Source organism: Kogia breviceps, chromosome 9 (genome assembly GCF_026419965.1).
Source record: "Kogia breviceps isolate mKogBre1 chromosome 9, mKogBre1 haplotype 1, whole genome shotgun sequence".
Taxonomy (NCBI): Eukaryota; Metazoa; Chordata; class Mammalia; order Artiodactyla; family Physeteridae; genus Kogia; species Kogia breviceps.
The window spans coordinates 13,420,825-13,435,073 of record NC_081318.1 but is presented as its reverse complement, the minus strand read 5'-3'; the positions used below and the strand labels follow the sequence as shown (position 1 = coordinate 13,435,073).

Sequence of the window (14,249 nt, the reverse complement as noted above, 5' to 3'; positions counted from 1 at the left end):
ACCGTTGAGCCTTCGCAGGAAAGAGTACAGTGGACTAGCTTTGGGAAGGACATACTGTTTCAGAAAGGATGTGGCCGCCTAACACGGTCTGGAAGGGTAGTTAATTCAGGAGAGCTGGCAGGGAGGCGGGTCCAGGTCGGGTAACAGCATCTAGATAAGCACCGGTAAGGAGGAGCTAGCTCAGTTTCAGGGTTAAGTTTCTTAGCGCCCGCGGAACGAAGAGGGGCTCCTGAAGCGGAGCGCCGAGGCGCGGCACGCCCATCCGGGGCCTCCACCTAGCCGAGTTCTCCAGGGCCGTCTACACCATTCGCCTTTCAGAGGCGCCTCCTGACCATCAAAGCCACGACGAGCCGGGTCCCTCCGTGCGGAGGGCGAGCTCAGCTAGCGGCCCCACGGTCCTCACAGCTGGGAAGGGCCTCCGACGCTAATTTGAGGCGGGAACTCCTGCTTCCCCGCCCGCCTCTGTACTTCCCCCTCCGGGAGATGGGCGGGACGACGCCACTGACGTCACTGGGCGGGGCTCCAAAGGAAGTGACGTGAGGCGGCGGTGCGGCCTGGGGATTGCTTTCCGAGCAGGGGCTGGCATGTCCGCTTTGACGCGTCTAGCGCCTTTAGCGCGCGTTGGAGGCCACTTCTTCAGGGGCCGCCGCGCGCGGGCGGCTGGAGGCGCTGGAGTCCGTCAGTGAGTATTGCCTGCGGTGGGGGCTTCGCCTGCATCTAACTAAAAGTGCCAGTCTTCCGGACGCCTTTACCTTGACGCCGAGCACCACGGGCAGATCCGGGTCTACAGCGACCTCCACCCCGAGGCATGCTGGGACTCGTAGTCTGACGGCGTGACCCAGGGGCCCGGGAGACGGGGGCCGTGGGGGAGGGGAAGCTCTGCTCGCTCGGCGGGTTGAAGTGTGTTTCGGGCGGGCCCTGCCTCAGCGGGAGCCTGCCCTCGGGAAGTTGACAGTTGAACGTGGAGACGGCTGGAGCTAATCTGGAAGCGAGAGCAGGAGTTGGGGAGGCGAGGGCATTGCGGGCAGAGGAAATCACCCACATGGTGTAGTTTGAAGCGTCAAGTTCGAGGTAAGGTGAGACAGGAGACCTTGGGACGTAGGGAAGGAATGGTAGAGTCCTCATTCCTGGCGCAGGGGTTTCGAACACAGGCGATAATCGGTCGTTGAGAGGTTTTAATCAGACGTCATGCGGCCAGATTTTAATTCTTAAAAATTAGTGTGGTTGCAGACTAGAGAATTAGTTCTTTAAGGCACGGGCGTGGAGGCAGTCACCCATAGAGAGTGCCGAAGGGTGGGAAGAGAAGAGAGCCAAAAGTGGATGCTTGGGCAATATCGGAATTTTTTTTTTTTTTTTTTTTTTTTTTTTTTTTTTTTGTGGTGGTATGCAGGCCTCTCACTGTTGTGGCCTCTCCCGTTGCGGAGCACAGGCTCCGGACACCCACGCTCAGCGGCCATGACTCACGTGCCCAGCCGCTCCGCGGCATGTGGGATCTTCCTGAACCGGGACACGAACTCGTGTCCCCTGCATCGGCAGGCGGACTCTCAACCACTGCGCCACCAGGGAAGCCCAGAATTTTTCTTTTTTTAAAGTATTTTTTAGAGCAGTTTTAAGTTCACATAAAAATTGAGTGGAAGGTACCGAGATTTCCCATAAATCCCCTGACCCACACGTGCATAGCTTTCTCCATAATCAACATCCCCAACCTGAGCGGTACATTTGTTACAGTTGATGAGCCTACACTGACGCTATCACCCAAAGCCCCATACTATAGAGTTCACCTTTGCAACACCAGAATTTAGAGAGTGAGCAAAAGCATGATGTAGCCCAAGAAACCGGCTGGAGAGCATAGTGCTGGGATGCCAAGGGAGGGCACGTCTACCAAAAAGGAGTTGGTAATGCAGAGAGGTTCAGTAAGAGCAGGACTGGAAATAGTACATTGGATTCCTCCAAGTAATGGGCCAGGCCCCTTAGACCATGATCTACACTTTACCAAGAGGCAGTGCAGAATAGTGGTTAAAAGCAGGATTCAGCCCCCAGAGTGCCTCTGTTCAAATCTCATCTCTGCCACACTCTTGCTTTATGAGCTTGGAAAAGTTTCATGATCTCTTAATAAGTCAGTTTTCTCACCCATTTAATGGGGATAATAATGTTGACTTCCAGGTAAGTAAATGAATAACCAGTCTCTAAAATGTTTTAAGAGAGCTGCTGGTGCCTACTAAGGATCATACAAGTATTGTTTAACTGTTATTAGGGAATTGAGACCAGGAAAATTAAAGGAGTGACTTGCCTAAAGCCATGTGTCTGTGAAGGATACGGAGCTGGGACAGGTGTGGGGTGGCGAGAAGAAGAAGGCATGTGTTACCTGAGCAAGGACAGAGATGGAGAGCCACCAACAATAGCCCTTGACCTGCATGGGAAGACTAAGGGGTGTTCCTCTTCGCCGAGGTCTTGGTACTTCCGTAACACACCATATTTCACAGTATGTGAATACTTAAGTCAGTAGGTTTTATGGAGTCTTTCTAGATGCTGGGGATAGAGCAGAATACAAGAAAGATAATGGAGCTTACATTCTGGAGAGAGGACACAACAAGTAGAAAAGAACATGTTTGGGTACTATTAAGTGGCATGAAGGAAGTAAAACGGGATTAATCTAGAGAGTGTCTGGGGTTGGTGGGTGGGTTATTATACCTAGGATGATGTGGGAATGCAGGCCTGAGAGTTTGATTTGAACTAAGACCAAAGTGATGAGTAGTCAGCCATGCAAAAATGCCAGGAAGAGCTTCTCAGACGAAGGAGACAGCAAGTGAAAAGGTTCTGAGTGCTGATAATGGGCAAGCAAGCTGGTGAGGGGACAGTGGTAGAGAGACAAGCAGGGCCCCGATTAGGGTGGGCTTTGTAGGATGAGGCCTTATTCTAAGAATGATAGCAGGCTGTTGGAGGCTTTAAGCAGGAAAGTAATATCTGGTTTATGTTTTATTTTTTTACACTTTTTAAATTGCATTTTCTTTTTCTTTTTTTTCTTTTTTTTTTTTGCGTTACGCGGGCCTCTCACTGTTGTGGCCTCTTCCGTTGCGGAGCACAGGCTCCAGACACGCAGGCTCAGCGGCCATGGCTCACGGGCCCAGCCGCTCCGTGGCATGTGGGATCCTCCCGGACCGGGGCACGAATCCGTGTCCCCTGCATTGGCAGGTGGACTCTCAACCACTGCGCCACCAGGGAAGCCCTATTTTTCTTTTTTGAATTTATTTTTTATACAGCAGGTTCTTATTAGTTATCTATTTTATACATATTAGTGTATATATGTCAATCCCAATCTCCCAATTCATCCTTGGTTTATGTGTTTTTTTTTGTGGAGGTTTATGTTTTAAAAAGGTAACTTTCACGGAGAGTTATGGTGCTTTCTTTTTTTGAACTTGACACTTAAAAATCCTGGGTTGGAACAGCCATTATTTCTTTGGATATTGTTTCTTCCCCATTCTGTTTTCTTCTTATAGGACACGAATTAGGCATATGTTGGGTTTTCTTATCCTTCTAACCTCTTTTTGTATTTTTTAGCTGTGTCTAATCCTGGCTTTAATCCTTTTTATTTCAAATGATTACATTTTATTTCTAGAAAATCTGTTGTTTCAAACTTGATCTTTATAGTTTCTTGTTCCTTGCTGTTAATTTCAAACTTTTATTTAAAAATAACGTGTTTTCTGTATTATAAATTGTAATTATCCATTTCTCAAGTCTTGTATATTTGATACTGCTGTCGGTTGCTTTGCTGATTCTCACTCATAGTGTCTTATTTCCTTGTGATTTTTGACTGTTGAACTTTTCCTGGAACTTTTATCTGTCAGAATTCATTGAGGTCTTGCTTCTCAAGGGTTCAGAGAATCCAAGACCACTTTAAATTCTTGGGTTGAGGTTCTCTTGGACCATAATGTCCAAAACCCAGGTAGTGTGAATTTGGGTGCAAACCCACCTGAGGACTGGCTACTGGTAACAAATTCCTGTTCCCTTCTTCATGGCAGGTTTATGTCCCATTCACTCTTACATCATGGGGCTGCAGCTTTCTTCAGGGGTCTAGTAATTAGACTTCTCATCTTGGGTGGGCCCCAGGCTTCTGCTGTCTCCCACAGCTGTCCAGGTAGAGGGTCACAGAGTCTGGGGAACAGCAGAAACCCTCAGGGCAAAGGCTAGCTTCAGCGCTCATGTAGTTTCCAGGTCTTGTTTTAACTTGGGTTTTGCCCTTGATAGATTCCTTTCTTTTGTGTCTGGTCAATGATTTATTAAAATTTTTTTAAAAATCTCAACTACTATTGTAGTTGTTTCAATTTGGAGGGTTGTTCGGCTTGTCTAGTTTGCCATAGTGCAGTTAACAACCTGTCTTGGAATGTAACATTAGGTGTTTCTGGAATCTTTATATTCCTTAATCATGGCAATTGTTATGTCATCCATTCCTTTTCTCTAATTGCAGTGTTTCAAATCTTTGTCCAAAAAGATTTCCACCTTGCAGTCAGTGACCCACTTATTTCAAGTCATAGTTAAAACATGTCACTCTAGCAGTAATTAAATGTGGAGAGTTTCTGGGAATGGGTTTAAACTATAATTCTCAAATCTTATTTTAAATGAGTTTAACTGATGGGTACTTATTACTAGACTATATCCAAAACCTATCAAAGAGGAAGGCTGTTGTTACAATATATTGAATTCCCACCCCCATGGTTTATTTATATAATGCAGTATCTATATGCAGATAGATCCTGAATAGATACTGTTAAATATAATTGGCATACAGAAACAGTATAAATTCAGGGTGTAAAGCAGTGATACTTGACGGAAACTTTTTTTAAACTTATTTATTTTTATTTGTGGCTGCGTTGGGTCTTCATTGCTGCGCGTGGGCTTCCTCTAGTTGTGTCGCGTGGGGGCTGCTCTTCATAAAGGTGCGCAGGCTTCTCTCATTGCGGTGGCTTCTCTTGTTGTGGAGCACGGGCTCTAGGCACATGGGCTTCAGTAGTTGTGGCACATGGGCTCAGTCGTTGTGGCTCGTGGTCTCTAGAGCGCAGGCTCAGTAGTTGTGGTGCATGGGCTTAGCTGCTCCGCAGCATGTGGGATCTTCCCAGACCAGGGTTTGAACCTGTGTCCCCTGCATTGGCAGGTGGATTCTTAACCACCGCACCACCAGGGAAGTCCCTCTCTTTAAATTTTCTATATCCATTTGTATGTAATAGCATACATATAGCTGCGAATAGGACTTGAAAGTAGCCCCATTAAGTACCAATTCTATTATTGGAATTAGATTCAACCTATAATAATTACAGTCCAACTGAATAAAATGAGTATAGCTCGTATGGATTATATTCCACACCTTGTCATCTAAATGAAAACACAAAAACCAGAAAAACTTGTTCAAACTTACTGTTTAAGACTCTTTGCTTTTTGCTCAGTGCTTTTGGCTTATTAAAAGGGATCTGCTGAGTCCTCTTTTCCATAAAGTGGTCTTTTAATAAAGATTGTAATAGAGCAGAGGGAATTTGCCTTTGAAATAGATGGCTAACCAGACAAAATAAATTTGATTTGTTTTTCTGGATAAGCTAGTGACTTACTAGTTACAGGTTTATGATTCCTTAATCAAAACCTTTGGGGCCAGTACCCCATAATCAGCACATTCATATTTCTGGTGTAAAATATATGGATATTCACTAAATGAAAATCATAGTTAGCCTCTTGTCAATTCAGGCCAGTTTTTGCTGCTGCACAAGTTTAAAGCAAGCTTCTGAAAAAGGAGTATTTCGAGGGATTGTGGAGCACTGCCATTCTGTATTTCGTGGAGGAGATGAGAAAGGCTTAGTTTCTGGATGTAACTCAAAGTTTTGGATGAGTTCATACTTTGAAGATATAGCAAGCTGCTTAACATTTCTGTTTTTGTCATGTAGTGCTGGTGGAGGTGTGCATATCGAGCCCCAGTACAGACAGTTTCCCCAGCTGACCAGATCCCAGGTGATCAAGGCAGAGTTCTTCAGTGCAACCATGTGGTTCTGGATTCTCTGGCGCTTTTGGCATGACTCAGATGCCGTGCTGGTAAGTGCAGGAGGATAATTCTTGGCCTTCTTTGGGTGTGGGGAGGGAAGATCTCTTAATAGCTTATTAGCTTGTTTCTTTTTTCTGTTTGTAGACTTTTTTTCAACTTGGATGTATCTCTTCACCATATTGTCCTTATGTATATGCAGGAATCCTTTTATTTTATGAAACATATTGTCTCTGACCTTTTCCACTCAGGGATGTATTGTTACATGTAGGTGGCCCATGTCTTATGTTTTCTGTTTGGTGGCCATATTTGGAAGCGAAACTATAGAAGCTAATTCTCGTACTTTCCAAGCTAGGGTAGGGGTTCATCAGCAGGTTAAGTTTCACAGTTAAATGCCTTTAAATGATAAATGTTATTTAGTCTGTCTAGAGGCCCAAGGCAGCCAGGTTGAGGTGGGATGGATGTGGGCTAATTTCCCTCAGGAGGGAAGTTAGTTACTGGTGACTTTCTAACATGTCATTGGCCTCAAAAGGAGCTTTTAATCACATTTGCACAGATGCTATTCTCTAGGAAATTACACCTTTAAGCCGTTGAAATCCATGCTTATTGATGCAAAATACTTTGAATTTTAGTAAATTTGGTTTTTTTTAGGATAAGGAAAAATCTTAAATTTATACAGTGAGTTCTAGAAGCATCAGGTTGCTTAATATCCCACTTCTCTTACAATTTCTCTGTGCCCTTGTCACCCAGTAAGGAGCTGCATGGTGTCTGTGGCAGCACATAGACACCTTTATCTCACTGTAGGTCAGCTGTCAGGATTATTGTGTGGCTGTCTGGCATGAGATAATGATGTAGCCAGATATGCCCTAGATCAGGATCAACAAGGAATGAGTCCACCTGGGGCTTCCAAATCTCCCAGCAGGAATGACAGGACAGTTTGAGACCTTATGTTTTGTCAGGGATTCAAGAGATTGTTGTGACACGGGGTATCTTTGAAATCTGTTGTCTCCGTACCGCCCACGCTCCATACAAACACATACTCGAATGCTGGCTCAGGCCAGTAGCTCCAAAATGGCCAGGCTTTTACAATTCAGGCCACAGCTCATTTTGAACAAATTGAAGAATAGTTGGACCATCAGATAGTTGAAGTAGAATTTGTTCCTGTGGTATGTCAAGGATGTTTTTTTTTTAATCACATTTTTTTCCAAGATTTCTTTTAAAATGTAACCAGTTGTATGGAGTGTAGATTCTTGAACTTTTTTTTTAATTGGTTGTCATTAGGGTCACTTTCCATATCCAGATCCTTCCCAGTGGACGGATGAAGAATTAGGTATCCTTCCCGATGATGAAGACTGAAAATGTAGACTCAACTCTTTCCAAGTGGGTATACCCCAAGTTTCTTTTTAAAGTTATATTTAACTTTTGCCAATAAACGTGTTTTGACTTTGCACCTATGATGGTCTCAAAGAAACGGTGCATTTTATAACAGCGTGAAGAACAAGTCACACATCATGTCTGATTTCTGCCTTTGGTATTTTCACATTTGCTGTCATTCTGCCCCCTTTTCCCCATACACACTTTTAGTCTCATCTTCCTTTTCATGTTTAAAAAAATTATTTTTTCCTAAGCTGTGTTACAATTTAGGGTCCCATTTATCTATCTATTGATCAAAGACTTTTTAAGCACCAACAATGCACAGGCTTAAAGTGATGGACAAGATAGATACGGAGCTTGTTTGTAGTTGCAAAAATACAGTGTTCTACCCTTAGCGTTTTAATGGAAAATTTGAGTATATGGGAATGTTACAGTATGGAATTGCATGGAATTAACTCTTTAAACAGTGAAAGGTTGTGGCCCTTTCATTTTCCAAATCAGGAAGTCAGAGAGTTTCTTTCAAAAGGAAGATACTAGGAGGAGTTCCTTTCCTCACAAATCCCTCAAGGATTAAGACATTCACATTTAATATGATTTTAAATTAATCACTGCATGGATAATAGACCTAAAAATAAAACCCAAACTCTTAAAGCTTCTAAAAGAAAGCACAAGAGAGTATCTTCATAATCTTAAGGCACACAAAAAACTTTTGGAGAAAACACAAAAGCACTGATGTAAAAAAAAAACTCGATAAATTTGATTTAGCCGAATCAAAAATTTCTGCTATCAAAAGACACCATTAAGGAAATAAATATACAAGCCACTAATTGGGAAAAAATACAGCATATATATATCCAACAAAGGGCTTGTATCTAGTATATGTAAAGAATCTCTATAATCAACAAAAATTAGATGAACAACCCAATTGAAAAATGGGCAAAGGCCTTGAGCAGATATTTCACAAAAGAAGATATATGAATGGCCAATAATCACATGAAAAAAGGCCCTTAATATCATTAATCACCAGGGAAATGCAAATTAAAACTACAGTAAGATATCATTTGTACCCACTAGAAAGACTGACAATTTTAAATGTTGATGACAATATGGAGCAGCTGGAATATCTGCGAGTAAGAATGTAAAAAGCTACAGTTTTGTAGAATTATTTGGCAGTTTCTAATGAAGTTAAACACGTGTATCCTAGGATTCAACTTTATTCCTAGGCATTTGGTCAAGAGAAATGAAAATATATGGCCATCCGTACAAAATTTTTCATAGCAATTTTTTTCTTTTTCTTTTTTTTTTTTTTTTGCAATTTTTTTCTTAGTATCTCCAAACTGGACCTAATTGTACATCAGTGAGAGAATGGATAAACATATTACAGTATATTCATTCAGTTGAGTAATAATTCAGCAATTAAAAATAAGAAGTTACAAGACAGTCATTTAGGTAAATCTCAAAATCATCATATTAAGCAAAAAGAGTGAGTCACTTAAAAGTACTAATAATGAATGATTCCATTTATATGAAGTCTGAACTGGTGATACTCATCTATAGAGGTAGGGTGGGGGTTGGGGTTATGTGGGTACATACAGTTGTCAGAATTCGTTGAACTAGACCTTTAATATCTGCGCATTTTAACTTTAATTACCCCTCAATAAAAATGTAAAACAAAAAAATTAACCATTGCACATTAATAATTGCCATCATTCAAAATACCTTGGAAATTGTTTTAAAGGATAGGAAGCATTAAGAGACAGTTAAGTGTTCCCATTAAATCATACTACTAGTATTGCTGTTATTTTAATTCGAAGGAGCTTATTGACACGAAAATTGCAGCAGTTTTGTGCATATGGGGGCAGGTGGTGGTGGGGCAAACAGTGAAGCTGTTTTATAGCTCGTTTCCTGTCGTTGGGTTTCCTATGGACAGCAGTCCTTACCAGGCCTCTTGTTTCCCCAGTGTTAACGGGTCTGCCAGCACTAGCCTCTTCCTATCTTCTTACATATTTTCCAGTATTCCTGTACACAGTCATTAACATTTTAATGGCTAGACTGTAAACCCTTTGAGAAATCTGCAAGGTGATTTGACTCTTCTGCAAGGCTACGCACATGACTGATGCTCAATGAATACCTGAGTAACTGATTGAACGAGAATGATGGATTTGAATTATTGAAAATAAAAGTTCTTAAAGCTTTTCACTTTTGTTTCCTTGCAGGAGCCAGGTGAGAATTTCAAGAAGTTACAGACATCATATTGTATATTAAGTTGTAAATTAAAGTTTTGGTCAAGAATGTGGAACTGAGTTATGGATGTTTCTGATAATGACAACCACCCTTTATGGATTATTTCCTGTGCTCCCAACTGCTGTGCTAACTGGTTACAGCCCTTTTGGTGGGTATTCTTGGGTACCCCGTGGTGTTGATAGATAAGCCTTAGTGCCATTTATCAGTGAGGACATCAAGGTTCAAGGAAATGAAGTAACTTGCTTAGGGTCCCACATTGATGAGTGATGACATTAGGTCTGACCCCACGCTTAACTACAGTGCCATACTGCCTGCCTCCTTAGCCGATGTCTTAGTCGTACGTACACTGAAAGCTTATGTGAAACTCTTGCCATTTCTCTACTGCTAGTGTATTCTTGCCCAAGTATAGAGGTTAGAAGTCGGTGTGGTCCATCTGTTGTGTTTATGTATCTCTTGTGGGCTGGGCATTGTGTTGAGTCACCATTTGTGGAACTCTTAAGACACACGTCTAACTAGGAATTCTTAGGGACCAGAGGAATGCAAGATAAGGGTGAAGTAGGATGAGGCAGTTTTTCAAAAATTTGTTTCAAAGTACTTTTCAACCTTCTGTAGCATCACAATTCTGAGAGGAGGTAGGACAGAATTTTCTTCTATCTACAGATAAAAATATGCAGTAGAGTGGCTTAATGACTTGCCCAGAAGCCTAACTATTCATATGTTTAATTTAGGTTTTTGACTACCTAGGTGATGGGAATACCATGCTAAACAAGACAGATGGGAACGTAGATTTTAGGAAGGGAAGACAGACAAGATAAGTGAGATTTACTAACTGCTGTGAAGGAAACAACATTGGGTGCTAGAGATGGTTGATGCTGCTGATCTTTTCGGTGGGCGGGGAAGACATTTGAGCTGAAAGCTGAACAAGTAGCAGGAACCAGTTGTGCGGGTCTGAAGGAAGAGTGCCCCAGAGACAAGGAATAGCGAGAACCAAGGTCACCATGTTTAAGGGACAGAAAGTCCAGTGGGGTTCCAGCAGGGGAGGAGAGGGTGGGACTAGATGAGATTAATAGGTCATGGTTGCAGGTTTAGATCTTATGTTCAATGCAGTGCGAAAGCTTCTGACAGGCTCTAGGCAGGGGGGGGTTCAATTCGAGTTCCTAGTTCTTAGGTTTTTCACCCCCAACCCCGCGCTCTGGTTCTCCCTAGGTGTCCCGAGCCTGCGCAGGGTGTCTGAGGCTCTCCTTGGTTTTGTGTAGGAGTGTGCTGTCTCACCTGATAAATATTTATGGTCTTTAAAAGACCATTAGATCTCTGTGTACTTTTTAGGTTTCATTTTTTCGTTGTTCTCCACTGCCACCACCCCCTGCCACCCCCGCCCCGATCGGTGAAAGTTGTTTTGGGAAGGAATACAATCTGTAACAGTGAACTCAAGTAGGATAATCCTATTAGCTTTTTTCCTTAGAAATCAATCAGAGTTGCTTGACTTGAATTAAAAGATAACTTTAGGGCTTCCCTGGTGGCGCAGTGTTTTGAGAGTCCGCCTGCCGATGCAGGGGACACGGGTCCGGAGCCCGTGCTTCGCAACGGGAGAGGCCACAACAGTGAGAGGCCCGCGTACCGCAAAAAAAAAAAAAAAAAAAGGTAACTTTAAAACTAGCAGTCTTCTAAAATTGGCCAGTGTGGCCTCCACATGCTGGATCCTCTTTTCCATACCTGGGCTGTGAAATCAGTTTGCACTGATGCAGAAATTGTCCCGGCCCAAGGAATAGGCCTCCACCCTCCCTCCTCACATTCTTTCCATTTTATAGATGAGTAAGCTGAGCTGTAGATAGGTAACTTGCCCAAGCTACAAGTTAAGAGAACTGAGGTTCAAATCCTGGTTGTCTGGCTGTAGGTCTGAGTGAGGTAGATGGTGTAAAGCTTTTTGATCATGACCTACCTACTCTAAGAAATAATTTTACATTGTGACCTAGTGTGTGTGTATGTATACATATGTACATAAATAATATAAAAGTTTTATGAAAACTTATCTGTTACATTTTCTTTTATATTCTGTTCTACATTTTAAAAAATGGTTGAGACTGATTTTACTACCCACTAATAGGTTTCAGCCTGCAGTTTGAAAAACTGGCACAGTGCTTGAAGAACTCAGGCTCTGGAGCCAAACTTGCTTGGTCTGACTCATAGTTCTACCATTTCTTTACTTGCTGTGAGTTTGGGCAGACTACTTATTTGAACTGTGCCTCAATATCCTCATTTGTAAAATGGATGAAATAGATTAAATGAGTGAGCACATAAAGCCCTCAGAACTACATCTGGCATGAAGGAATGGAAGCAACTATTATTTCCAGAGCATTGAGTCTAAGCTAAGTTTATAGTGACCCTTGAATCCTGGTTTGATTTTTATAGAAAAGCCTCCATATGGAGATAAACTGTAAACAGATGATTTCAGCAGATGCAGTACCACCCTTCTCTGCCTAAAGCAAGACAGACATTTAGGATGACCTTTTCTTCCTTCCTATTGAATAGCTAAAAGTACATTCTAAGTCAGTTTTAGTGTGTAGCCTGGTAGATGGACAGATGTACTTTCATAAATGGAAAGGTAGGCAGTGAAAGAATTATTGATGGCAACAGAGAATATTAAGTGTCCAATTTTAACACACAAATTTGTAAGTTTACTAAGTTTCCTATGGAAACTTAAGTGTAAACACCACAACTGATTACCTAATAAAGATATGAGACCAGGGAGGTACTGTGTAAGGAACACCTGTTGTGCCTGTTCTGGGAAGGTACAGAAGTCATCTTGGTTCCACTTGCCTCTAGAACTGTTCTGTAGAAGAGGGTGACCCGGGTACCTTTTGCCACCAATCTCATCAGGAGCTTCAGCAGGACATCAGTGTACAGTGGAGGAAACGAGAGCTGCCTGAGCTGGTCCTGACCTGCCTCAGCAACTGGGCCTTTACCTTTTATCACCTACGTGAGCAGCGGGCTTGCTTGACTGGAGAAGACAGAAGGAGCAAGTGGAATACACCTGGCACAATATCCATTTCTAGCTACAAACTCAATGTCATGGAGTCAACACCCATTTCTATCCAAATTTCACTATAGCCATCATCACAACCACAACAAAATTTTATACATACAGTATATATAAAGTGCACAGTAGTGATCTTGGAAACAGAAGTCCTGACAGAGTCCTGGCTACATAAGCCTAGGGAAGTCATCCCTGGGGCTTCGTATTCAGTAGCTGATGAGGGGACCATGAAATCATTAAGGCTGAACCATATAAAGTTTTTTTTGGCCGTGCCTCGCAGCTTGCAGGATCTTAGTTCCCCAACCAGGGATCGAACCTGGGCCCCCTGCAGTGGAAGTGCAGAGTCCTAACCACTGGACTGCCAGGGAAGTCCCTAGACCATGTAATCTTTGAGAACTCTTTTGGCTCTAACATTTTACGAGTCTAGAAGCACTACAGAGCCCAGACAGTAGGCCCAATTACCACAGCCCCTGATAAAATTTCAGAAGAGCTAGTATGGTAGGGTTCTTTATAATAGAATTTTATCACAATAATTAAAGGGTTCTTAATTCTGGACTAAATTTTAAGGAAAACTTACAGAATAATGCATTAAGAAATGAATCCACAATTACCCTACTGTAATCATGTATGAAGGTTATTTAAAAATGAGTTTCTGTAGTTATTACAGAATTACATTTTTCAGATGAGAAAACTGCAGTTCAGAGAAAATACTTGTCTCAACAGCATTTTATGATTCGCTGGAGAGGCATGAAGACCAGAAACCAGATTCCTCAAATATGTACCATCTTGAAGACTTTTCTGTTCATGTTTTTCTCAGACATAGGGTTTCCAGGTGAAGTCTTAAAATTGTTTACCTCTCTTCTGGAAACTGCCTGGTAATATGACATAGCCTTGATGATATTCTAGGTGTCTTTCAAGCTTTATGAAATCAAATGCATAAAATCAACTCATGGGGGAAGGTAGCCAGCATTAAAAAAAAAAAAAAAAAAAAGGAAGTGTAAAACAGGAGAGCATAGTTTCAAATACAATTTGTGCGTACTCTCTGTGTTCCTATAGAAAATGTATTACTGGAAGTTGTGTCAAAAAAGTTTGAAAGATACCAAAGTTCAGAAAAGGGAACTTCTACAGACTGCTCCTTAAACGACTCTATTACAGCACACACTTCATTTGAGCCACTGGAGGGGAACAGTCAGATCACATCATCATAAAATGCTTGAGGATCATCACCAACACCAGACAAAAAACTCTTACCACGAGAGCGTAGCCGGTGCAATGTACTAGGTACTCACCTTGACAATTTACTTTGAAAATACTTCTCATATAAGTACCTCTGCCCACCAAACAGTAACTGGAAACAATGTACACTTCTTAGGCCCTCCACTGCCTGACAGAACTGTCAAAAGCCCTACTTCCATTATTGAATGTGACCGTGCTAGAAAAATGATCTTGATAAAGACTTCTCCATGCAGTCAATCTTTATTATAGCAGTATTCGCATATTCACATCAAGTACATAGAACTTTTTTGCCTTTTATATAGTACAGAGTTTTTAAATAACTTTACACAGAAATAAATTTCT

The 14,249-nt window shown here is 42.0% G+C and overlaps 1 protein-coding gene and 1 non-coding gene across 2 annotated transcripts; one reads left to right on the top strand and one right to left on the bottom strand.

The window, feature by feature from the left end:
• The first annotated feature begins 506 nt into the window (after positions 1-506).
• Positions 507-10,058, top strand: NDUFB2 (NADH:ubiquinone oxidoreductase subunit B2). Its single transcript, XM_059074953.2, has 4 exons — positions 507-682; positions 5,928-6,072; positions 7,301-7,399; positions 9,610-10,058. The coding sequence occupies exons 1-3, from the start codon at positions 585-587 to the stop codon at positions 7,373-7,375; spliced, it is 318 nt and encodes a 105-aa protein (XP_058930936.1). The 5' UTR covers positions 507-584; the 3' UTR covers positions 7,376-7,399; positions 9,610-10,058.
• Positions 10,059-12,966: 2,908 nt separating this feature from the next.
• On the bottom strand, positions 12,967-13,039 carry TRNAG-UCC (transfer RNA glycine (anticodon UCC)). The gene has a single exon. It is a non-coding gene; the product is annotated as a tRNA-Gly (tRNA).
• Positions 13,040-14,249: the final 1,210 nt, after the last annotated feature.

Coding starts and splice junctions, on each gene's coding strand:
- NDUFB2 (XM_059074953.2), top strand. CDS start 585: ATGTCCGCTTTGACGCGTCTAGCGCCTTTAGCGCGCGTTGGAGGCCAC. Junction 683..5,927: donor GGAGGCGCTGGAGTCCGTCA/GTGAGTATTGCC, acceptor TTTGTCATGTAG/TGCTGGTGGAGGTGTGCATA. Junction 6,073..7,300: donor ATGACTCAGATGCCGTGCTG/GTAAGTGCAGGA, acceptor GGTTGTCATTAG/GGTCACTTTCCATATCCAGA.